Source organism: Arachis stenosperma, chromosome 6 (assembly GCF_014773155.1).
Source record: "Arachis stenosperma cultivar V10309 chromosome 6, arast.V10309.gnm1.PFL2, whole genome shotgun sequence".
In the NCBI taxonomy this organism is placed as follows: domain Eukaryota; kingdom Viridiplantae; phylum Streptophyta; class Magnoliopsida; order Fabales; family Fabaceae; genus Arachis; species Arachis stenosperma.
In genome coordinates this window covers 582,437-608,428 of record NC_080382.1, presented here as the reverse complement: position 1 = coordinate 608,428, position 25,992 = coordinate 582,437, and the positions used below count along the sequence as shown (strand labels likewise).

Genomic DNA, 25,992 nt, shown 5'->3' with positions numbered 1-25,992 from the left:
AAGTTCCACCATAATTTGAAGCTTTTACCCCCATTGATAGTTTTATAAGTTGTATTGCAACAATTAGCTGTGTAAATTTAGCTACACAATTCATTTGTGAATGATCATCCTTAAATAATGTTCAAATTCATGATCAATTAGTCCTTAGCCTGTTAAACTTAGCCTGTTGAACTAGTAGATATCAAACGACAAGTTCTATTTGTTCTTGTTGCTCTATTTATATCATATTCTTAACATATGTTATCTCCACAATTTTGGTAAACAATTTCTTCACAAAAGGCATTACGATTCAGAAAATGTACACTATATTAAGAACACAAATATACAAAATTCCCATACACATTCTCTCTTAACCATTTCCCATCAAACATGCTCATTTTCTTAAGTTCTAAGCATGCAAAAATGGATCTTCAATTTCTTAGATCTAAACCCTACGACGCGGCCGCGGCCGCTACAAACGCGGTAACATCCGTCCAACGCTCCATCCTAAGATCAAGCCAGCACCAACAAGACTCAATCCTAAAGCAAATGCCACAGCATATGTTGTGATATCATCTTTTGGTTTATGCCTTGTCTTCCAAGGTTTCGCGCCACATTCAAAGGATGCCGGAGCCTGGAAGAGACCGGAGATTTGCTGATCCTTGTTATTCTTGAGCTGAATGTGAAGATTTTCTAGAAGCAGCAACTGAAACCATTGCTTATAGGTGAAGAGTTGTGAAGCCTGTTTGAAAAACAGTGTAATAATGTGCTCTTTCTCGGCATAAGCCTGTTTCGCCGCCTCTTCCGCCATCCTCGCCCTTGTTTGAGAGCGACACAGTGCTTCTATCAAAACTTGATCCATAACATCCTCATGGATTGAGCTATAAATGCTGCAAAAGATGCAAGTCTAAGCAAAGTCCAACATGTTCAAATAACCTAAATTTAATTAGAGTGATATTCCAAATTAGTCCAAAGAAATTTTTAGTCCGACACTTTAATACTCAATAAATTTTAATCGCAAAATTACTTACTAACCTTTTATTTTGTTAGAACAATCAATCTTCACATTAAATTTTCGTAAAAATGTTACATATTAGTTCCTATCATTATTTAATAAAAACATAACATTATAACAATCCTAATACTTTCAAAATTTTCATACTAGTCCTTCCATATAGGTGAATAATCTGATGTGGAGACGGATTTGTTTAATGAAACAAAAATTTGGAAATTAAAGTGTCCGACTAAATTTCTTAGTAATTGATTTAGGGTATTACTCATACTTCTAAGAAAATATCTTTTTTTTAATTATCTTTTTTTAAAAGATCTTATGGAGAAGTAAAAGTAATTTTATGTTTGGATATCTCATGTAAAAAGACCTTTTTATCTATCAATTATGTTTGGGTATAATAATATAAAAGTACTTTTTTTTATTTGTTACATAAAAAATATATTTTTTTAAGAAAAAAATTTTTTTAAAAAAAGATGTAAATTACAGCTTCTCAAAAAATATCTTTTTTTATTTTTCTAGTGCTTTTATTTTTACTACTAGAAATTTGCCAAACACGCTAAAAAATAAAAAAAGATATTTTTCATTGAAAAAAGATCTTTTTTAAACAAAATAATAGTGCCCAAACAAGCATTATAATGTGTGGTGAATGTGACTGCTCTGCCTCTTTCAAGGTTTTGAATGGTATTAGTTAATTATCACATGGTTTAAGGTTTATTTTAAAATTTTAAAATCAAAATTTTGAATTTTAATTAATTTAATTTTTAGATGTGTATTTAAATTGTAATATATTAATAATAATAATTAAATATATTAAATCTGAAATAAAAATTTAAAATTTAAATTTCAGTTTTATTTAATTTGTATTTTGAATGTGTATTTATTTTTAAAAAAATACTAAATCTATTAATAATTTTTAGATGTATTTATTTTATTTTTTTTTAATCATTATAATAAAGGCTGAATATTGTATAATTTTTAAAAAATACCTAGTTGAATTATTAAAATAATAATAAGTATTTTAATTTATATAAATTTTAAATGAATTTAATCTTGATACATAAAATATTTTACATTACTATTTAATATATCTATTTGTTGATGATAATTCATGCGCTCAATTTATATATATATATATATATACACGTGACTAATTTGATCACTAATTTTGCTATATGCATAATATTTTTTATCAAATATTTTAATTGAATTGTCAATGATAATACTAATATTTCAATTGAGATTACTAGAAGTAAATCAATGAAACACTAGGATGAAGATAGATTAGAAATGTCACGTGGCCTTTTATGTTAATTTTGTTTTTAACATGTAATGAATTATAACAAGAACCAACCTTTTAATTTTAAAGGATAATCACAATTAATATTAATATTATCTAATAACACCAAATATTTAAATCAATACAAATAACTCAATATTATGCATTAGTTATGATCCATCACTAATAATACAAAATATTAATTGTAAACATGAAATATTAACTTATAATTTTATGATGACCAATAACACAAAATATTAAAGTTTATAATACTTAAATTCCACATAAGAATAATCATAATTCATCACTAATAACACAAAATATTAATTGTATATGATGACCGGGCCACCGGGCCGAGTTCGGGTGACCCGAGTTATGGCCCGTACCCGACCCGAAATAATGACCGGGTCTATTTTTAAGACCCTTACCCAGCCCTAAACCCAGTGAAATCACACCAAATTAGCCTCTAAAGTATTCGGGCAAGACCGGGTCGGGCCATGTGCACCCCTAAATGATTTAAAATCCAGGTTGCCTTGTTTTAGCAACAAAATGTCTTGTTACATTATTTAGTAACCTTTCCCTGCTAAAGACTATAGCCACTCCCTCAAAGTAGAAGCAAAGCTTCGATATAGCTTTTGTTTCTTCCCCAGCCACATAAGAATGAAAAAGAATACAAAAAAGGGACAAAACAAAAATAGTGCGTTGGATGAGAGATAAAATATTCAGCCTTAATAACACAAAAGCAACAAGATAGCTCAGAAATTCGGCATGATCAAACCAATAAATTGCAATTCCAATTCATCAGCACATAATACATATTCACTAAACCATATCCAGCATGTAAGATAGCATAACAGCATGGCAAATAGCAATAATAAAGTAAAAACCAAAGAATCCAGCAATCAATATCATGGATTAACAGAATTCAGACAATCAGATCAAGTAACCAATTTAGCTCGTCGGCAAATTATCCATTAATCCAACAAAAACATCAATCAAACTGGTTCAACAGAATATAACAGCAAACTCAGAAAAACAGTGAATCTCCACCATAAATCACCAACTTAGAACAATTCCAAATACATTGAGCCAAGAATCAGAAATCTGCAATGTACCACACCTAATTAGCACAATAAAGTGTTCAAGGCAAAAAAGATTGTTACAGTCACACCTAAACTAAACAACAATAAAATAAAATGTATCAAATTAGCATGATCATGTTCCCTCTTTCATCTTGGATCAATTGTTATGTCAAATACCTTCTCTTGAGGTGGCTCTCCATTCTGCTGGTTTGGTATTGAATTCTTTGGCTGCACCTTTTTTGTATCATTGCTAGGTTTTTTACCCAAGAAATGGCTAGCAAAGAAATTGAAGTAAACAAAATTCAAAACACCAAGTGCAGCAATTAGATAATAGTAGTAATCAAGCTTATTGTCATTCAAATCATGCCCACCAAGCCATGAATTTCTCCCACCATGTGATGTAGCTTTATGGATAATGTTCACAATCAATGATCCTAAGTAGTTTGCAACTGACAAGCTCAGAAAGAAAACAGCACCAGCCACAGTCCTCATGCTCTCGGGCATCTCCGTGGTGAAGAATTCCATTATGGACACAGCAGCGAAGGCTTCATTGAGACCCGACAGTGCAAACTGTGGCAGCAGCACTGCGAAGCTCATCGGCGAAGTAAACGATTTTGCTCTCAAAGCTGAGTCGCGGCGCTTCTGCTCAACAATTGCGGCCACAAGCATGCACAAAATTGACAAAAGAATCCCAATTCTGATTCTTAGGCTCATGCTTAACCGAGTAGCCTTTTTGTTAATTTTCTTTGTCACTCTAATATAGATGCATTCGTAGATGAAGATCCAAATTGAAAGTGCTACCATTGAGACCAAGTTCATCCAACCTGGTGGAACTTTGAAATGTTTCCCAATTGATCTGTTTGTTTGAATAACTTGAAGAACACCAAATGTGTTCTGCTGATCCATTACAATGAAGCAACATATTCCTGTCACCCAAACTGGTAGAATTCCCAATAAGCATTTTAATTCTTCAACTTGCTGCAAGCTACAAAGCCTCCAAACATTTTTCGGTTTCAATTGTTCATTCAACTCACTAGGATCAGAAATTATAGCAGCCTTCTCAAGAAATTTGAACCTATCTGTACGAACAAGCCTAACATTGTTGTGGTCCAATTCTGATGGACCAGGATCATAGTAACGTGTTCTATCAGAGGTCTTAAGCTTGCACTTTCGACACACTGCAGTGATCACCTTTGCCATATCAGAGAAGACACTCCCCTGAGGCTTCTTTCGAATGTAAGTGTGCTGACCGATTAAGAAGATTGCTATTGAGAAAGCAAGGCAGAGTGTTGGAATGGCGAATCCTAAGGTCCAGCTAACATTGGTTTGAATGTAGACAACGCCAGTTAGCGCGATCACAAGTGCAATGGTGAAGGTGAAGTACCACCAATTGAAAAAACTTTCCAATTGTGCCCTGCCTTTCTCTGTTTTGGTATCGAATTGGTCAGCGCCAAATGCAATGTTGCACGGCCTAATTCCACCTGCGCCAACAGATAACATGGCGAGGGCGAAAAAGAGTATACCAAGCTGCCACGGTTGTGGCCACTGGCAATGTGGCCTATCAGTGCAGTTAGCAGGCCTCAATTGATGTATACCTGCTGTTAGGGTCATTATCAATATACCCTGTCCATGTAATTCATGTTCTACCCCACGTTAATAACTCAATCAATAAAACATTTAACAATTTCACAATAGAATAAATGATCATTTCTTATCATTAAGAATTTAAGCACAGACAATATAAACTAAGGTAAATATTCGATAAAACTATATCAAAGTCAAAATTATAAGCATTGGATTTTTTTATGGTCAGAAATGATAATTTATTCCATCAAAATATATCTCTTGGGTTTTAACTTATTTCAACTTAAAAAGTTCATTAGCGTAATTCCTTGACATAAACCCTAATTTGTTAATGTTACACTACCAAAAGGGGGAAATATATTTAATAATGAAATGAAACATTATCCTGGTAATTGTGACATTGATGTGATGATTGATTTGCTTACCAGAAGTGATGCAATGGAGCCAAATAAGAGCGTGCGAAACCTTCCCAAATAAGTATCAGAAATGAAAGCACCGATTATGGATGCAACATTGGATGATCCGTTCCAAATTTGAACCACATTCACCACAAATATTGCACTCAAATTGTACCTCGTTAGCAAGTATATCGTCAGATTCGATATCAAACTCATTGATGCCAATTTTTCGAACGACTCGTTACCTTCAAAAACCCAAATTAAGCAACAAAATTATAAAAAAGATTAGGGTTTTTGCTAATTAATATTATAGAAAAAACGTTCCTTCTCTTTTGTTTTTTTTTACCAATAATGTAGTAGACTGATCTCCATCCTCCTGCTTCTTGTGCCTGTGGTGCAGATGCATGCTCATCTTGTTTTGGTTCCTCTTCACATGGAGAATTGGTTGTTGCATTCTCCATTTCCTTCCTTGAGTTATGGTTCTAACTCAGTTCATCTCTTTCACACACACAGTCTATTATGTTATTCTTTGTCTATTTATATGTAGTCTCGTAGTGCCACGTCAAATTTTTGTGAGCACCTTTAGCTTCCAGTCCTCAAACAAACCCACGAATTTGCCTGCAAAAACGTCAAAGGTGGCTAGGGTTTTAAAAATCAAGATTGTTCATTCACTTGAATTGGACACGCAACTGACGTGACAAGGGTTACTGGTTGTTCCTCAATACTAGCGCCCTCCCTGCTTTTATTTTGGAGGGAATAATTGTACCGTTCTTTATATATATTTCTTGGCTTCGCAAGTTGTAACTTAGTTTAGGGCCTGGCCCGGGCCGTTACCATATGGCTCTGTAAGACAATATATTTAACTTAAACAGTACAAATATAATTTTTGTGTGCAGTGCGCCGCCGGAGGACACATAACAGATTAACAGCAGCATTATTCGATTCAAATCTATTTTATATACTAAAATTGGATTTTCTCCGGTCACTAAAAAAAAATTGAATTTTTTTCCGACTAATGAAAGTGAGGTGTCGATCTCTCGTAACTCTATTTTTTCCTCTAAAATGAACTTTTCTATTCTCTATTCTAAATTATTTTATAAAAAATATCTTTATTATAATTATACAAGTGTAATACCCGTACCATACACGTGATAAGATTGAAATTATAATTTTAAAAATTAATTTAAATTATAATAATTTGATTAATAAAAAAATAACATGTTATGCATTGTTTGTTTTTTTTAATCTAGTGTTAGTCTTAACTCTAAAATAATTATTAATCGGTTTTAATAATCTTCGTTCTTTAATAAATCAAACATATATATACTGAATGTGATCATAAATAGTATAGTAATAGTTAAATCCACTAACATATATATTGGCTATTATCACACTATAAAACAAATTAAATATAAAGGCTATTGGCACTTATAAATCTATAAAATCGCATTGTCTTTGATTCGTGCAAGGGTTTACTTATCAAATAAACTTAAAATATGAACAAAAAAATATTTATAAAATGGACCTAGCATCACTTGAAAGAATAATGAAAAATAATCAACTTATCATATCATCCATGAGAACCATTTCTATGTAAGTCGTCTTGTTCTTATCAAATTTGGATGAGACTTTTCATAACCTTATAATTCTTGCTTTTATTTTTCAAACTTTTTCATTATATCATCTACCATAAGTAACACTGTTGATAGAATCGTAGTTAGTAGCCCTTAGATATAAAAAATAATAAACAAAAGATTTATGTCCGAGATACAAATTTTTTAGATGATAAATAATTATAACAATTCACTATTAATTCTTATATATATACACACTAATTACACACACTATTAATCCTTATAAATAATTGTAACAATTGACTGTTATAATTATTTCGTTTTATATATATGATTATTTTTTATTCTACAATCATGCAATAATTTTTTATTTTTTATATCCATATATATTCCTCAATTCCAACCCCATTCATACACATATTAACATTTTATTTTAATAGTGATGTTTTAATTTTTTGTTTTCTTTTTTTAGGTATCTTTTCTTTTTCTTTTTTTAAATAGTGATGTTTTAATATTTTTTTTAAATACATTTTTTTAATAATTACATTACTAATCTGAAATATAAAATGAGAAAAAAAGGTGATACATATATCCAAAAAAGAAAATAAACTTAAAAAAAATTATATTAGAAAATGTAAAAACAGTATGTTCAAAAAGAATAGTCGTAATATATAAATTGAGTCACCAATTTAAATTTCTCTAAATACTAATATTAGAAATAAATTACTTAAATAATATTTAATCTATTATAGTCCTTAGACACGTATAGATTAGAGTCATTCTCGTAACGATAACCAACTAAAACAACATCGTAAGTTCAAACATTTAGAATTCGTGCAAATTCAGACAATTTTCTTATTCTTTGAAAACCTTCTGCATCCCGCATAGAGTTGAATCGCAATTCCTTTTATGAAAAAAGAGTTACGGATGTGGCTTTAATGTGTTGGAGACCAAAATTCGGAAGTCACTATTATGTCTTTTTAGTTTGTTATTATGTTATTATAATTGTTAGTAATATTAAAAAAATTCTTTTAAAATAGAAATAGCATGGAACCTTGAATAATTAATTCTATAGAATTAAATTTAAACAAATAAGATAATTCAATCAATTATATAAATAATAGCATATTTATAAATATTAATAATGAAAATAGTCTCACTAATGTAAATGATCAATACAATAATTATATGAAAAAATAATTAATTGCATAATTTTCAGGATCCTATATAATTGAATCTAATGGACAAATAAAAAAATATCTATATGATAATGTCTATTATTTTAGCATACTATAAATCATATTATAAATTTATATATCATATTATAATTTTAAGTCAACTCCTTAAACACATTATAACATAAACTATCTAAAAAGATATACCAAATTAACGAATATCACATAAGTCACAACATACACTCTAAATTGTCACGATATTTCAAATAAAAAGAGTATCAATACAGAGAAATCAATGAATACAACTAAAATAAAGAGCAACAAAGAGACACATAAAAAAATAATAATAAAGAGAATCAATAAAAACATTAACATATAAACCACATACACGAACAATGTATATATTAATCGTGAATCACAAAAAAAAGACAATATATAAACCATATACACGAACAATGTATATGTTAATTGTGAATTGAAGTACACATATATATATATGAATTGAAGTACACATGACAAAATAGAATATTACAAAACAAAATTTTAGTAAGATTATTTAAAAACAATGTAAAGATGACACATCTTTTTATTAGTCAGAAGCTAAAAGAAAAAAAAAGTATGTGTCTAATAATAAGCAATTAAAAAACAAAATTTAAAAAATATTAAAAAAATAAAATGTATAAATAAAGATAAAAGAAATAAAAATTAAATAAATTACAAAAATTATACCCTAAACACGAGGAAGGGAGAAAGGGAGAGAGAGAGAGAAAAGAGCGAATGACAGAATGAGTAAAAAATATTTGATCTTGTATAAATAGATGGTATTGAAAAAAATAAACCAATTAAATTAATTTATATATTTCGTTATCATATTTATTATTTATTAAATAATTTGATATTTACTTCAATTAAATCAAATAATTAATATAATTAACCAAATTAATTAATTGATATAATTAATTATAATTAATCAGTTCATATAAATTATAATAAATGGTGAGATTTGAATGTCTAATCAAATTAATTAATTAATATAATTAATTAATTATAATTGATTTGATTTAACGAATTAAATGAAATAAATCAGGAAATACCTCTAGAGCATGCCATATCAGTTCTATCATTAAATGCAAAAATTCGATTTTTATATAATAGAATAGATAGAATAGATAGATAGATAGATAGAATAGATAGATAATAAAATTATTTTCTTAAATTAGTATAATTATGTATTATTCATTAAATATTAATTGTAATATTGTAATATAATTATAATAAAGATATTTTTAAAAATAAATTTATTTAGAAAAATATAAATTGGTTATTAATAATCGATTCCATTATCATATAATTATTATATATTATTATTATTATTATTATTATTATTATTATTATTAAAATGATTAAAAATATTTTTGATTGATAATTGATAATTGATAAATAGTTTAATAATGCATTAAATATTAATTTTATATAACTATAATAAAGATATTTTTATAAAATAAACTTAGAAGAGAAAATAATGCATTCATTTTGGCAGGAAAATGAATTTATGAGTAATCGACACCTCACTTCCATTAGTTAGGAGAAAACCCAGTTTTAGTATATTAAGTAGAGTAGATATTTTTTTTTAGCCTAGAATCATTCAATGATTTTATTATTTCATTAATACCATCATACGCGTAATAATATTCATAAATCATACTAATTTCCGTATTTATTTATATGTAAATATATCAATTGTTTAGTTAATAATTTTTTATTTTTAGAATATATTTATTTTGTTAAATAATTTTAAATACTTCTTTATGTAGTTTATATATATATATATATATATATATATATTAATTGTATGTAAATATATTTAAATCATATATATTAATTATTTTTTTATCATGATTAATTTTTTTAAGTCTACAATCATTCAATAATTTTTTTTATTCTTTATTATTAATGTCATTGTATGTGTAATTTTCATAAATTATAATAATTTTTTTATTTATCTATATAATTCTATATATGTATATATTAATTTTACATATAAAAATTTAAGTCACATATATTAATTATTTTTTTGTTATGATTATATATATATATATATATATATATATATATATGATTATTTTTTATTCTACAATCCAGTAATAATTTTTTATTTTTTATATCCATGCATATTCTCCAATTCCTTTTCATATGCATGATTAACATTTTTTTTAAATGGTGATATTTTTTTCACGTATTTTTATATATTAGTAAGAAAGCAAAACCACGTATTGTGACTCTTTTTCCTTTTTCACGCCTTAATCTTAATTAATCAATCTTGTGTCTACACAATATAATTAAACTTTTAATCATTCTAATTTATTGATGAATTATTTCTTTTAATAATTGCATTACGAATCTGAAATAATACAAAAAAAAGTGATACATATATCCAAAAAAGAAAACAAACTTAAAAATAAAAAAAATCATATTAAAAAATTTAAAAATAACATATTCAAAAAGAATAGTTATAATATATAAATTGAGACAACAATTTAAATTTCTCTAAAACAAATTTAATCAATTACCAATATTAGAACTAAATTATTTAAATAATATTTAATCTATTCTAATCCTTAGATACGTATAGATTAGAGTCATTCTTGTAACAACTAACCGAAATAACATCATAAGATCGAACACTTAGAATCCGTACAAATTCAGACTATCTTCTTGTTAAAATTGTCAAATTAAATTGACTTGTATTCTCCTCTATGGCATTGAATTAATGCACCAGAAAGTTGGTAGTTTCTGAAAAAAATCACAATATGTTATAAAATTATTTTTAATACAAAAAGTTTAAGAGAAGAAAATTTAAATATATTACCAATCTTTGAATTACATCTTTAAGGTTGGCACGAATTTTTCAAAACTGAACCTAAATTGAAAAAATTCAATCTCATTATATGTTCCAATTCGAATATTTTTAGACAAACATAAAAAATATGTAGAAAATCAAATTAGTTTTGTTATTTTTAAAATTTTTCGAAATTATAATAAGGACATATCACCCTGTCTGTCATGAAGAGAATCTTGATCTATGTTTAAGGGTGGGACTTGTGTTTATGTTTAGCGCCTTAAGACCAATTGTACTATATGTCATTATCTTCTTAAACTAATATTTAAAAATTTCATACTTTTTTTTAATTAATATATGGTATAACAAAAACGACAAATTAGAAGAGAGAGATAGAAATATGGGACCAGCATGGCATCATCAAGATGTTACCTGACCTACCCTTGTAGCCGCAAGTTTAGCGCCTCCAATCTTTTGGTTTTTTAAGGGAACATTTTTTTCATTTTAAGTAGCACCATATAGCCTCATCTCTTAACCTTAATATCTTTTTTACTTAGTAGTTAACAGTTATAGTGTTTGCTATATGATACTTAAAAAGAGATAAAATTTAATATTTAATTTTAAAAATATAAAAATAAATAATTTTTAAATATTTAATACTTATTATAAAAGACAAGTTCGACAAATTCAATACTAAATTTATAGATCAAAAGAATTTGCCATTAGTTATTACCAGACATATGAAATTCTGTTTTTGAAAGAATTAAATACTTTTTTTATTTTTAACGTTTTGGGTCAAAATTAAAATTAATATCAACTTTTTTCTTTTATTAATATCATTCCAAACGTTATAAAATATTATAAAAACATTTTTTCTATTTTTTAGACTAAAATACTCTTCTTCATCTCTCCATCCCTATCACTCTCTTCAGTAAAAACACCATCTGTCTTCCATACACTCTCCTAATTATGTAGCAAAGACAGGAAATTCTGAACAAATTATATTCAAACAAGAGTTTAAAAAAACCATAAAAAAATGAAAAATGTAAATCATCAAATTGAAAATACACAACCCACACACAACCAATAATTCAATAGGTATTAACAAAAGTTACCATAATCAAATTCCAATTAATGACCTGAAAAAGATGAACCCAAAACCCTTTAAAATAGCAAAATAATTTTGTTGTCAAGTATCCTACTATCAAGCACGCTCCGAACACGGAACACCACCACTCGAACCAGCGCCAAAGGCAAGGATTTTCACTCACTTGTACACTCCCTTCACGTTCTGTGTGCCATTTCGAAAGGAGTCTACAGTTGAAGTTAGAGAAACGATCAGGGATTTGGAGCATCTGATGAACTGAAATGGGTTGGGAGAATTGGGATTCGGAGAGGTTGAGGATTATGTAGTTAGAAGAGGAGGATAGAGGGAGTAGAGGGTCGGTGATGCCGTTTCTCGCTATTATGAAAGTACGATTTTAAGGTTTAGTGTGTTGAGAGTATGATTGAAGATTTGGCAAAAACTTTAAAACACCTAGAAAATTATAAATCGCCAAGTCCACTCCCTGCTTTAGGTCCTTCACCACTCGCTTCAGCTTCACTAGCACCTCTTCCTTCTTCTTCGCCTCTGCCTCATTCAGCAGATCCACGAGCTTCTCTGTTTTCTGTTTTGTCTGGTTCTCCCTGTCGAAGTTGCAGCGGAGCTGGATCCTTCGTCATCGTTGTCGTGGTGCTGGTGGTAACCGTAGCGTGAGGTGCCGTAGCTAAGGGAAGAGTTTGGAGCTTCTGAAGGAAGTGAGGGAGTGTGGCATAGAGAGGGGAATGGATCTGGTAAAACCCAGTTTTTAAATATTTTTTTATTTAAGGATAAAATTGTCTAAAAAATATTATTCATAGACAAAAGAATGATTTTATAACGTTTTATAACATTGAGTATAATTTTAATTAAAAAAAATTAAGAACAATTTTAATTTTGACTCAAGATCTTAAAGATAAAAAAAAGTACTTAATCCTCTTTAGAATGTCATTTTAGTCTGCAGAAAAATGATTCTCTAATAAAAAAATCTTGTATTTATTTTTTTATTTTCATTAAAATTAAGAAATTGTGATAATCTTTTAAATTTTATATTTACTAAATACAATAATACATTGAATAGTATGAAATCAAATGAAATAATTTAATATATACATATAATGTTATCTAATAATTTTTTTTTACATATATTCTTAATATATAGGTAATTATATTTGAGTATAACAAGTTTTGATATATTAATTATTTTACATTCAAGAACTCAAATCTTGAACACTCATTACAAAAAAAAAGTATCAACTAAAGTTTTGAAAATCGAAACGATTACGAATTAGTATAGTTAAATATTTTAAAATTTAAAATTTTAATCAAGATTTAATTAGAGTTAAATTAGATATAATAAAATAATATATTTATATATAAAATATATAATTTTTTGTGTTTAATATTTTAAATCGATTAATAACTAAAAAATTGTATTGATTGACTATTTTTTTAATTGATTTTTAATTTTTGACCTATTTTGTAAAAAATTTTTAATTTTAAACCAAACTAATCTAATAATTAATTTTCGGTTAATCGAGTCAAACTGTCAGACACGGTATGATTTTTAGAATTAGAATATCAACTACTATGTGTTAATATATATGATTGTATTTAGGAGTGTTCAAGCTCCGATTCGAAACTTTTCAATTCGAATTTGAGATATATTTTGTTGGGTTTAAATTTATCATTTATATTCGATGTTATTTTTGTGTCGGATTCGTTTATGCTTCGAGTCACTCCACCCAATCCAAAGTTATTTTTTACAATAAAAAATATATTTTAGTGAAATTAATAATATCATATTATACTTTTATACTTTAATTAATATTTTTTATATTATACAATATTATTTTTGCTTTAAAATAATTTATTTTAATATAAATATGTTATAACATTTGTTAAGTTTAATTTTTAATGTAAAATTTTATTTCTTTAATATATAAAATTTACAAATTTATATATACTAATTTTATATAAAATGATCCAGTTTAACTCGATTGATTTCGGGTGGAATTAAAATAGACCCAATAATTTTTATGATCTGTTTAAAAACTCAGTCCGACCATAAATACCCCTAATTATATTCATATTATATCTTTGAATTAGAAAATATATATTACTTACATAGATAAAATACTTTTTGTCTTTATTTTTAAGAAATAATTTTTTTTTTATTTTCACCTTTGTTTTCTTGCCTTTCTTGAGTTTGCTTCTTTGTACAATAGATAAATAAATTTCCAAGTCCATTTATTTTTGTGTTATATTTATGTAATCATGTCTAAAAAATCATTTCTTATCTATTGAGTCAATGATTTTTAACATTTCACTTTAGTTAATTAAGTAGTTAACTATTTACTTCAGAAATAGATTTTTCAATTTTTTTCCTCTCTCAGATAATATTATGAAGTATAATTTTTTATATACAACATTCACAAATATTCTTTTTTGACAAAAATGAACATGATCCGAGTATGGAAAAGAAGGGTGAAAAATGCGAAAAAGAAGCAGCAGCTGAACTGAAACACACCATAACAACTTGTAGACTTGGAAACCAAAAGAGAGTAATAAACATAAACCCCATTGCAGAAGCAGAGAGCGCTTAATCCCATCTCCAACACTTGTGGTCTTCTTGAAGCGTTTTTATCTCCTTCTTTTTTTCCTTTTTTAATCAGTTTCATAGGCACCGTTTGGTTTTCTTCACCATTTGGAGCACACATTTGTGAACGTTGTGCTTTGAAACGTGGAGGGGCAGTGCCAAGACTCTTCTTTTTTCAGTGGTGGAGTTGCCCTTTGATGCATTGCACGTAGATCCAGTTGCAAGCTCAGTTCTTGATCCCATCCCCATTCTCAAAATGGTATCTATTTTTCTTGGTCTTTTCTCGTCAATTCCAAGTCTGTTCTGTGAATGCCTTTTGTTTTAGTTGCTTGATTATGCATAAATTTATTTAGAGGGGCAAATGAATTGTACTATGATTAGTTAAGTAAAGTTGGACACTTTGTGCACTGTAGGTTGCTGCTACCACTCCTATAGTTGGGTCCCATGTTTGGGTTGAGGATTCTGAAGTAGCATGGATAGATGGTGAAGTCTTGGAGGTTAATGGAGAAGAAGTTAAAGTCTCTTGCACTTCAGGGAAGACGGTGAGGGTCCTTTCTTGTATTGCAATATGCCCATGCTTTATTGGGTGTAATGCTAACTCAAATTTTGGAATTTCCCTTTAATTTTGCCTTGAAATTCAGGTTGTTGTTAAAGTGTCCTGTATTTATCATAAAGACACTGAAGTTCCGCCAAGTGGAGTAGACGATATGACAAAGCTTGCATACCTACACGAACCTGGTGTACTAGAAAATCTGAGATCAAGATATGATATCAATGAAATTTACGTATGTATTTCATATTTTGATGATGTTGTATGGTTGGAAATGTGGAATATTATGCTAATTAGTCAAATACTTTGCTTCCAGACTTACACTGGAGATATATTGATTGCGGTGAACCCTTTCGTAAAGCTTCCTCATTTATATGATAGTCATATGATGGCACAATATAAAGGAGCAGTATTTGGTGAGCTAAGTCCACATCCCTTTGCCGTTGCAGATGCTGCATATAGGTAATCTTCTTTGCTGCACTGTAAATGGCGTATACTACTACTACTACTTTATAAGTCTGACCATATACATTATTGTGGTACAAAAGGCTTATGATAAATGAGGGAATCAGCCAGTCAATATTAGTCAGCGGTGAAAGCGGAGCTGGTAAAACAGAAAGTACTAAGTTGCTCATGCGGTATCTTGCCTACATGGGAGGGAGAGCTGCTGCTGAAGGTAGAACTGTTGAGCAAAAAGTCTTGGAGGTAAGAGAATCAAACTTCATGAGTTTAGTTTCGCAAGCTCATTTGAATGCCATAAATTTATTTCTTTGTTAATCATTTCTAGTACCTAGTTTCCATAAAAATTATATAAACATGAACATTTTTGCTTTTTTGTGATTTATAGTCCAATCCTGTTCTTGAAGCCTTTGGGAATGCAAAGACGGTTAGGAATAATAATTCAAGGTGGGAAATAATAGTAAGTTTTCTTCTTATTTAGTTATATAGCATTATTTTTATGCCATGCTGTCTTACTATAAGTTGTGACTTCTGCAGTCGTTTTGGTAAGTTTGTGGAGATTCAATTTGATCAGAGGGGAAGAATTTCAGGAGCTGCTATCAGAACATATCTGCTGGAAAGATCGCGTGTTTGTCAGCTATCAGACCCAGAGAGGAATTATCACTGTTTCTACATGCTCTGCGCTGCACCGCAGGAGGTAGTGGGATTCTTTTTCTTGCACTAATTTGTTTCTGGATGAAATCACACATTTGAGTGACTGATAATTAAACAAAAATCCCTGACATAGGACCTCTAGAGTGTTTGATAGAGAATAAGAGATCATTTCCTTTTCCTATCATTGTCTTCTTGTTAGGTATACAGTGTTCGTCGTACATTATGCCCTTTTGCTTAATTATGGTAATGCATGCGGTTGTTATTCATTGTGGTCTTTTTTTCAGTGCTTAGAAGCTTAGAGCATGTCATTATTCATTATTGGTCTTGCTATTAGCTCTAGCTGATAATTTGAATGGGGTAACAGAAATTTAGCATGATAGGACTTTGTTTTGACAGGAGATTATGAAGTACAAGTTAGGACATCCAAAAACATTTCATTATCTGAATCAATCAAATTGCTATGAGTTAGAAGGGATTGACGAACATAAAGAATATATAGCTACAAGGAGAGCAATGGATGTTGTTGGAATGAGTTTTGAGGAGCAGGTATTTTATAGGAAGTTTCTTTAAATTCATGATTAGATTCTTAAATCTTGACCTGTGCTTCAATGCTTTGCCTTTCCATTTTCCTGTCATTCTTCAGGATGCAATATTTCGAGTTGTTGCTGCAATTTTGCATCTTGGCAACATTGAGTTCATGAAAGGGAAGGAGATAGATTCATCTGCTCCAAAAGATGAGAAATCTCGGTTCCATCTACAGACTGCAGCTGAGCTTTTCATGTGAGCAAATATTGCACTGTTGCATCGACTAAAGGTTTGCATTTCATATCTTGTCAACCTTGGCTGATAATTTAATTCAGGTGTGATGCTAAGGCACTTGAAGATTCTCTTTGCAAACGAGTAATTGTTACTCGTGATGAAACAATTACAAAATGGCTGGATCCAGAAGCTGCTGCACTCAGCCGAGATGCTTTGGCTAAGATCGTTTATGCAAGGTTGTTTGACTGGTAAGCCTATAAGCAGATTGCATGAAAATGTATTTATTTGAACCTTGGTTACACTTTGGAAAATTTGATCAAATTGATCCAAGTATTAATCTCTATTTCTGTAATTTTCTCTCATGCTCTTTTAGGTTGGTTGACAAGATTAATAGTTCAATTGGACAAGATACTGACTCAAAATCCTTAATTGGTGTGCTTGATATTTATGGTTTTGAGAGTTTCAATATCAACAGGTGTGTTAACTCCTACAACCTTTGTTTTGTTTTGTTTCCTACTAAATACATTTTATTGAAATGCCATTGCTTGTGTTCACTCGTTACTACCAGTCAAGTTGCAGTTCTATCATCTGCAAAGGTGGCATTGTTGATTTGGTATATTATTTATGTACTTTGCAGTTTTGAGCAATTTTGTATTAATTTGACCAATGAAAAGCTTCAGCAACATTTTAATCAGGTTTGTTTGTTATAGAGATATTATTTTGTTTATAATTGCTGGTGTATCTTGCTTGTATAGTTGAAAGATAAACACCATTACTTCTTTTTCAATTTAAACATGTACTCATGATCTAAAATATTTGTTCTCCAGCATGTTTTCAAAATGGAGCAGGAAGAGTACAAGAAGGAGGAGATCGATTGGAGTTACATTGAATTTGTTGACAATCAAGATATTCTAGATCTCATTGAAAAGGTTCATAGTTTTATTCGTAATTCTTAACGTTGATTGTCTCTTATAGCATGCATTTTGGTATATGATCTTAATGTGTTAAATAAGGTGCTTGACTATTTTCTTGAAATCAAACAAGAGACATGAAATGGACTTCCTTTTTTTCCCCAGTAGCTAAAGGAATGGAAACTTAGTAATCAGTAACATTTTTATCAATCTGGAGACAAGGTTGTATCAACAGCCTTTTCTCAAAAGAGGGGGAAAAATTATATTACTGGATTTGATTATCATGAAATGAATTTCTATGTGAACATACGTACACATATTTACTCTTATCTCCCTCCCCTTAAAGAGTGAAATAAAATGTTGAACTACTTCCATTGTCATTATTCTTATTAGCATACAAATGATGCAATTGTGCTTGTATTTCTTTTAAAATAATTTTTATGCATTCGTTTTCAGAAACCTGGTGGCATTATTGCTCTTTTGGATGAAGCTTGGTAAGTACTTTTAAAATTAATTATTTCTTAAAGTATTTCTGTTCATGCTCTGATAGCTCTGCATCACTCTGTGTGTGTGTGTGTGTGTGTGATGCAGCATGTTTCCTAGATCAACACATGAAACTTTTGCTCAAAAGCTGTATCAGACCTTCAAAAACCATAAAAGGTTTAGCAAGCCCAAGTTATCACTTAGTGACTTCACTATTTGCCATTATGCCGGTGATGTAAGTTGAGCTCTTTTTTGGGGTTTCTTTGTTTTTTTGGGGGGGGGGGGGGGGGTTCAGCAGATATCAGACCATAAAAGTTTAATTGCTATGCACCATCAATATAAAAAAGTTTTACATTGTCATTCAATGATTGGATGTTTGTGAATAACTTTTTCACACTGATGATGCATACAAATTAAATTCATATCATAAATAGAACACACATATGGTATAATATAAAGCCATAATGCTACATGTCTTCTGTTTCTTCTTTGGAACATTTGCAATTAATCTGTGTCAATTTTAGGTCACTTATCAAACTGATTTATTCCTCGACAAGAACAAAGATTATGTTGTAGCTGAACACCAAGCACTTCTTTATGCTTCTAAATGCCCCTTTGTATCGGGTTTGTTTCCACCTTCTCCTGAAGAATCATCCAAACAATCAAAGTTCTCTTCAATTGGTTCACGATTTAAGGTTAGTTTTTTCCCTTGTTGGACAGAACTTATTTGACTTGCTTAATCTTTGTGGTATTGACTATCATATGTCCTGCAGCAACAATTGCAATCCTTGCTTGAAACTCTCAGTTCCACTGAGCCACATTACATCCGTTGTGTGAAACCCAATAATTTTCTCAAGCCAGCAATTTTTGAGAATAAAAATGTCTTGCTGCAACTCCGTTGTGGGGTAAGACTGCTAGCATTTTTTCAATGGTTTAATTGATGGTTAACCTGAGATTAATGAGTTTATGCTTATTAAATAGTATGTATGGTTGTAGGGAGTTATGGAGGCAATTAGGATTAGCTGTGCTGGGTATCCCACTCGGAAAACCTTTGATGAATTTGTGGATCGATTTGGCCTTCTTGCACCTGATGCTTTGGTCGGAAGGTATCTAAGTTGTTCATCTTCCTTATCATGCATGTCATATTCTAAAAATGACCACTTATCTCATGTTTTCGTTATCAGCTCTGATGAAGTTCAAGCTTGCAAGAGGATTCTGGAGAATGTTGGACTTGAAGGCTATCAGGTAACCACTGCTATGTTATCCTGTTTTATATTATAGTTTGATTCGTGGACGTAGGGATAAGTTTGTTTGGGTAGTGGGGCACAAAGAACAGTCTACTAAATAAGAATAACTTGGATAATTACATGGTTATTGGTTAATCCTTGATTCCTCAAAAGATCCCTTAACTATATATTCTTCTAAGTACTCTTTCTCCAGTGTCTTTGTATTTGAAAAACTCTATGCTATGATGTTTAACATCACATCAGTTTGTTTAGAGTGGCAACATAAGGCTTATTCTATGCAACTAACTATAGCAGATATATTTATTGCTGTAGATTGGTAAAACAAAGGTTTTTCTTCGAGCTGGTCAAATAGCAGAATTAGACACCCGCAGAAGTGAGATCTTAGGACGCTCAGCAAGCATTATTCAGCGGAAAATCCGCTCTTATTTGGCTCGCCAGAGTTTTGTCTCCCTTCGTTTGTCTGCAGTGCAGATACAAGCCGCATGCAGAGGTCTCTGCTAGATTTGCTTCTTCAAATATTAGCTCGCTGTATGGATTTGGTGAAAACCTTGTGAAAGTCTGATCATTCTGACAAGTTTCTTTATACTGACTGCAGGACAACTTTCTCGGCATGTTTACGAGGGAATGCGGCAGCAGGCTTCTAGTTTGGTGATTCAGAGATATTTCCGCATGTATAACGCTAAGAAGGCATACGAAGAATTATATATGTCTGCTGTCTGTATTCAGACTGGATTGCGGGTAATGGCTGCTCGTTGTGAGCTATGCTTTAGAAGGCGTACTAGAGCAGCGATTATCATTCAGGTAGGGAATATTTTTAAAATCCATCATTATAAAAATATGTTTAACAGTTCTACTATTCATATTTTTCAAATATTCGAATTCCATACAACGGTTATTGTTGCTTAATTTTTCTGTTTTGTTGTTTTTTTTTTTTCATTTTGGTTCAAATAGTCCCCGCCCCAAACTCTAATGAATTTGTGTATTCCAGAGCCATTGCAAGAAGTACTTGGCACAACTTGATTTTATGATATTAAAGAAGGCAGCAATTGCAACACAATGTGCATGGAGAGGAAAAATGGCGAGGCGAGAACTGCGAAAACTCAAGATGGTAATCCTTTGAATCCATCAATGAGATATGTTAAAATAAAATTGTAGGTCTTGATTACCTAGGCCTCAATATTTTAGAATTAAACAAATCAAAGCTGTATTGACATTGAGGTTAGTGGAAGAATCTCATCATAGCTTAGCATTGATCCTTATGGTTTACTTCTGGTTAACCTTCTGATCACTTTGCGGAAATTATGAGAAGAAAACCCGACGTATTCGTTCTTATTCATGAACACTCTTTCAAAGCTAACCCATTATCAATGTAGTACTACTGCCAAAACTTCATTGGTTTAGATCTGGAAATCTCAACTTCAGTGGGCAACATTCGGATCGTGAACAATTTTACTCTTCAGCATTGTCTTTCTATATGCATTTATTATCCATTTTCTTATCATTGTGTTTGTTGTAGGCTGCAAGAGAAACAGGAGCTCTCCAAGCTGCTAAAAATAAGCTTGAAAAGCAAGTTGAAGACCTTACACTGAGGTTGCAGCTGGAAAAACGTTTGAGGGTAAATGACTATGCTTTTGCTCAATAGCAAAACTTGTTTACAAACTTTTCTTAGTTGAGTAAACTTGATTTGTGTAACTGATAGAAATGGATTGTCTCTCCTTATCTTCTGGCAAATGTAACAGTGATGTATTTCACATCTGTGCTATTTACATCATTCCTTGCAAAGTTTCTTAAATCTTCAATATCAATTATAGGTTGACATGGAAGAAGCGAAAACACGGGAAAATGAAAAATTACAATCTGCTTTGGATGAGATGCAACTTCAGTTTAAAGAAACTAAAGTACTTCTTGAAAAGGAGCAGGAGGCTGCAAAAAGAGCAATGGAGATTGTACCTGTCATACAGGAGGTTCCAGTTGTTGACCACTCTTTGTTGGAGAAGCTTAGTAGTGAAAATGAAAAACTTAAGGTAAGGTTGTTAGATGTTGGCACTATATTCGAAAGAAAGGCTTATTGATATATTTTGAAATATTCTCATCTTTTGCATAAGATAGGTTTCCATTTCGTATAATTAATTAAGTGCTTCCTGGATTATGTTACAGAACTTGGTGAATTCACTGGAAAAGAAAATTGATGAAACAGAGAAAAGGTATGAAGAGGCAAACAGAATTGGTGAAGAAAGGTTGAAGCAAGCTTTGGATGCAGAATCGAAAGTAATCCAGCTGAAGACTGCTATGCAAAGGTTTTGTTTGTGATTAAATTGATATCGTTTGAATCATGACTTGCTTCGTAATTTAACAGTCTTCGTACATACTCAGAATTGATGACCATTTTTTCCTTTAATATTGATAGGCTTGAAGAGAAATTCTCAGATATCGAATCTGCAAACCATATTCTTCAGAAACAATCTCAGCTAAACTCATCTGTGAAAACAATAGCAGAACACATCGCAACACCTATAGATGAGGTCATTTTACTTACTTTCTTATGCAGTTCCTCACTTTCTCTGTGTGTGCACTTTTGGAAGATTGACATTTTTATCTACAGAAGCTGGAAAATGGTCACCATGTCGTTGAAGAGCATAAAGCTGTTGTAAGTGCATTTTTTTGCTACTCTTTATGTCTGATCCATCCTGTATGCCTGTTTAGTGGAATCTAAAATGAGTTTTCTTTACAGGAAATGTGTGTTACGCCTGTGAAACTATTTGGTACAGATTCTAACAGTAAATTGAGGAGGTCTTACATTGAACGACAACATGTATGTGCTTGAAAATCTGAAACTCAATTTTGTTAGTTCTCAATTGAGAGTACTTTTCTCAATTTTAAACTTGTTTCATTGTAGGAGAATGTTGATTTACTTGTCAACTGTGTTATGAAAAATATTGGCTTCAATAATGAAAAGCCTATTGCTGCTTTTACCATTTACAAATGTCTTCTACACTGGAAATCATTTGAAGCCGAAAGAACTAATGTATTTGATCGCCTTATCCAGATGATTGGTTCTGCAATTGAGGTAACTTTATTACTAAATTCTGAAGTATGCTCTATAATACATGATACTGTAAAGCTTAGTAAAAGTTTGGACATAGCTCTTTAATGACTTTGACAAACTTGCATTTTAATTTACTTAGTTGGGTAAGTTTCCTCTAAAGTGAACTTCTCTTCAGTGAGAAAGTAAGGATATACTTACCATCATAATCGCAACGTACTGAATAATTTAATGGTGGATCTGGTGGTGTGTTTTAGTCTAATTCTTGTTTCTAGGATGCATTTTCTACATCACACTATTCCTGTTATGAGTAATACATTTAGCACTGGTTAGTTTCATGGTTTGTTGTTCCAGTTATCCCTCCATCCACTTCTTTAAAGATATGGACATTCATACATGTATTTGTTGAAAAATGAATTCTTTTATGGCTCTTTATGCTACTTTTCTGGTTTAATAAATGGTATTATGAAAGCACTTGCTGAAAATAAGTTTCATCTTCTTCTTCCTTACTCTCTTTTCTACCATACAGGATGAAGATGGAAATAATCTTATGGCCTATTGGTTGTCTAATACCTCTGCGTTATTATTTTTACTCGAACAAAGCCTTAAATCTCATGGTGCATCAACTGCTACCCCAGCTAAAAAACCACCTAATCCAACATCCCTCTTTGGAAGAATGACCAGGGTAAAGTATCTTCCTTATATTCTTAGTAATCTAATTTTTTGTTTAGCTATAAGATTCGCTTATGTACTTAATGGCATACTTGCAGAGTTTTCTCTCATCCCCTTCTTCTGCAAACCTTGCCACCCCTGCATCGGAGGTTGTACGCAAGGTAGAGGCTAAATACCCGGCTTTACTTTTCAAGCAACAGCTCACCGCCTATTTGGAGAAAATATATGGCATCATTCGGGACAACTTGAAGAAGGAGTTAACACCAATGCTTGCATTATGTATCCAGGTGCAAGCTTTAAACCAATACTATGTTTCATCCCATATAGTACTCATTCATTGGACCCCACATACTTCATTCTTAATATACTTTCTAGAAGCATTAAAAAGTAAACTCAAAATAAAAAAAATTCGAGTCATTTTATTGCTTTTAGTCAAGTATGCTTTTGGTTCTTTTCCTTGCAGGCACCAAGAACATCAAAAGCAACGTTACGGTCTTCTGGTCGATCCTATGGTAAAGATTCTCCTATGGTTCACTGGCTGACTATTATTGAATCCCTCAACACCCTCCTATGTACTCTGAAAGAGAACTTTGTAAGAAGCAACTTTCCAATTCCTGAATATTTAGCAATATCTCCATTAACTTGTCCATGCGATTTCTGAATATGCTGAAACATGATGTGGGTTTTAGGTGCCTCAAGTTCTTATCCAAAAGATTTTCAGTCAAACATTCTCGTATATTAATGTCCAACTCTTTAATAGGTAAGTAGATTTACCCGCCTTTTTTCACATACATCATTTAAACATAGAAGAAACCTACTTCATTATGATGTTTTCATCTTAAAATGTGGCAATGCTAACAAGTTTTTGTATATTATTACTAGTCTTCTTCTGCGCCGTGATTGTTGTACGTTCAGCAATGGGGAATATGTGAAAGCTGGATTAGCTGAATTAGAACTGTGGTGCTGTCAGGCCAAGGAAGAGGTATTTGGTTTTTGTTTGACTGTAATGAGTTTTGAGTTAGTACATATATCAATTGGAATTTATTAATTTAATGAAATATGATGACCTTTGCCATTCTCCGTAGTTTTAGGAACATACAAATCTTCCAAAAAGCTCTTAAATTAATCTCCTTTGGTGTGCAGTATGCAGGGTCATCTTGGGATGAGCTCAAGCACATAAGACAGGCTGTTGGATTCTTGGTAACTGTTTGCTGTTTGATAATCTGACATTTTTCATTGTTGGTTAAATCTTTGTTTGTTTTAGTTTAATCGTTGTCATTTTCAATATACAGGTAATTCATCAGAAGTATAGGATTTCCTATGATGAAATCATTAATGATTTATGCCCTGTAAGTCGTTATCCATTTCAATCTTCATAGTGCCTTTTTTTTCCTCCTTTTCTTTTTGTTATGAAGGCGCTTTGAGATTATGCTTATGCATATGATCATGAAAGCATTATTTCTTTTTATCTCTTCATCTATGTCTTTTCATTTTCTGTATGTCTCTCTCATGTCTTTTTCCACCAACTCTTGGTACTATTATGGCAGATCCTAAGTATCCAGCAGCTGTATAGAATATGCTCGCTTTACTGGGATGCTAACTACAATACTCGAAGCGTATCTCCTGATGTAAATCTCTATCTATATTGCATCTGAATTCAGTGACAGGGGCATAGCTGAAGTTTACGCATTCGATTAATGCCAATTTTTCTTCAGGTCCTTTCGAGCATGAGGATGCTTATGGTCGAGGACTCCAATAACGCTCAGAATGATTCTTTCTTGTTGGATGATAGCTCCAGGTTAGATTGCTTCCATAACATGAACTTTGAGTGAAAACTTGTATAGCAGGCTCATATCTTTCAGTTTTTTGGCCTAAAGTTGAGATGTTAACTAGGCAAAATGGTGACATGTTTACTTTCTTTCACAGCATTCCATTCTCAGTGGATGACCTGTCTATATCACTGCAAGAGAAGGATTTCTCAGACATGAAAGTGGCGGACGAGCTTCTTGAGAATCCAGACTTCCAATTTTTAAATGAGTAGTAGGCATAGTCACAAATGGTTCTAGTTGTTGGTCCTTGCCATTGGTGCCTTTGTAAATGCCATGTTTTCTTTTATTCCCTGTATCATCATGCCCCTCATGTAAATTTATTCTTTTCATTCTTTGGTTGGCATTCAATTGTAAAAATTCAAATCTTCAGCATTTCTAGGGGCAGGGATATATAATATATGGTAGGATTAGTGAAGGAGCTTTAATTGGTTTCTTTTGGTAAATCTGAAATGCTTTCCAACCAATTTTTTACTTATGTAAAGTTACAAAATTTAAAAATATGTTAATGAATAGGTTCTATTTCAGCTGAACTTCTTTTTCCCCACCTTATTTATCTTGTTAAAATATAATTAGGATCAATTAGTATTATTTAGTATATCTGAATATTTATTATAGGATATTACGTCTTTATTGTTATGATTCTCTTAGTACCTATAAATACTCTTCTATATTGTATCATAATAGACAACTTGAATACACTCAATAAAATAATACACAAATTCTTTTTCCAATTTAGTCTCTTGTTTCTAACATATCTGATCATTCATTTACTTTGCTATAGTTGTTTTT

General features: G+C 30.9%; 3 protein-coding genes across 5 annotated transcripts; 1 reads left to right on the top strand and 2 right to left on the bottom strand.

Annotated features, from left to right (window-relative positions):
- Window positions 1-451: 451 nt before the first annotated feature.
- On the bottom strand, window positions 452-790 carry LOC130936589 (uncharacterized). The gene has a single exon (XM_057866680.1). It carries the CDS (start codon window positions 788-790, stop codon window positions 452-454), a length of 339 nt encoding a protein of 112 aa, XP_057722663.1.
- Window positions 791-3,262: 2,472 nt separating this feature from the next.
- Window positions 3,263-5,985, bottom strand: LOC130935874 (protein NRT1/ PTR FAMILY 2.8-like). The gene is made up of 3 exons (XM_057865785.1): window positions 5,678-5,985; window positions 5,359-5,576; window positions 3,263-4,972 (listed from the first exon to the last, which is right to left on the bottom strand). Exons 1-3 carry the CDS (start codon window positions 5,790-5,792, stop codon window positions 3,497-3,499), a joined length of 1,809 nt encoding a protein of 602 aa, XP_057721768.1. The 5' UTR covers window positions 5,793-5,985; the 3' UTR covers window positions 3,263-3,496.
- A 6,744-nt stretch (window positions 5,986-12,729) lies between these two features.
- On the top strand, window positions 12,730-25,683 carry LOC130935232 (myosin-6-like). Of its 3 annotated transcripts, none has more exons than XM_057864874.1 (39): window positions 12,730-12,752; window positions 14,673-14,855; window positions 15,010-15,138; window positions 15,238-15,381; window positions 15,463-15,608; window positions 15,695-15,851; window positions 15,994-16,052; window positions 16,143-16,302; window positions 16,656-16,805; window positions 16,903-17,039; window positions 17,120-17,266; window positions 17,392-17,493; window positions 17,656-17,713; window positions 17,846-17,947; window positions 18,386-18,423; window positions 18,521-18,647; window positions 18,937-19,107; window positions 19,186-19,317; window positions 19,409-19,657; window positions 19,972-20,149; window positions 20,255-20,460; window positions 20,648-20,767; window positions 21,176-21,274; window positions 21,471-21,683; window positions 21,817-21,956; window positions 22,067-22,181; window positions 22,262-22,306; window positions 22,391-22,471; window positions 22,556-22,726; window positions 23,232-23,387; window positions 23,473-23,661; window positions 23,838-23,966; window positions 24,064-24,134; window positions 24,257-24,356; window positions 24,518-24,574; window positions 24,667-24,723; window positions 24,922-25,002; window positions 25,090-25,172; window positions 25,301-25,683. In XM_057864874.1, exons 2-39 carry the CDS (start codon window positions 14,853-14,855, stop codon window positions 25,413-25,415), a joined length of 4,617 nt encoding a protein of 1,538 aa, XP_057720857.1. In that variant the 5' UTR covers window positions 12,730-12,752; window positions 14,673-14,852; the 3' UTR covers window positions 25,416-25,683. The 3 variants fall into 3 exon arrangements, with proteins under 3 accessions (XP_057720857.1, XP_057720858.1, XP_057720856.1); XM_057864875.1 differs by lacking the exon at window positions 12,730-12,752 and having other exon boundaries at window positions 14,506-14,855; window positions 19,409-19,518; window positions 19,597-19,657; XM_057864873.1 differs by lacking the exon at window positions 12,730-12,752 and having other exon boundaries at window positions 14,506-14,855.
- The last annotated feature ends 309 nt before the right edge of the window (window positions 25,684-25,992 follow it).

What these genes read in the sequence shown, in the direction of transcription:
- LOC130935232 (XM_057864874.1), top strand. An exon ending in TTCTAGATCTCATTGAAAAG is followed by an intron (nt 17,948 to 18,385) that starts GTTCATAGTTTT and finishes ATTCGTTTTCAG; the next exon opens with AAACCTGGTGGCATTATTGC. An exon ending in GTGAAAATGAAAAACTTAAG is followed by an intron (nt 21,684 to 21,816) that starts GTAAGGTTGTTA and finishes ATTATGTTACAG; the next exon opens with AACTTGGTGAATTCACTGGA.
- LOC130935874 (XM_057865785.1), bottom strand. Translation starts at nt 5,792, where the DNA reads ATGGAGAATGCAACAACCAATTCTCCATGTGAAGAGGAACCAAAACAA. An exon ending in ATCAGTCTACTACATTATTG is followed by an intron (nt 5,577 to 5,677) that starts GTAAAAAAAAAC and finishes GGGTTTTTGAAG; the next exon opens with GTAACGAGTCGTTCGAAAAA. An exon ending in GCTCCATTGCATCACTTCTG is followed by an intron (nt 4,973 to 5,358) that starts GTAAGCAAATCA and finishes TTACATGGACAG; the next exon opens with GGTATATTGATAATGACCCT.
- LOC130936589 (XM_057866680.1), bottom strand. Translation starts at nt 790, where the DNA reads ATGGCGGAAGAGGCGGCGAAACAGGCTTATGCCGAGAAAGAGCACATT.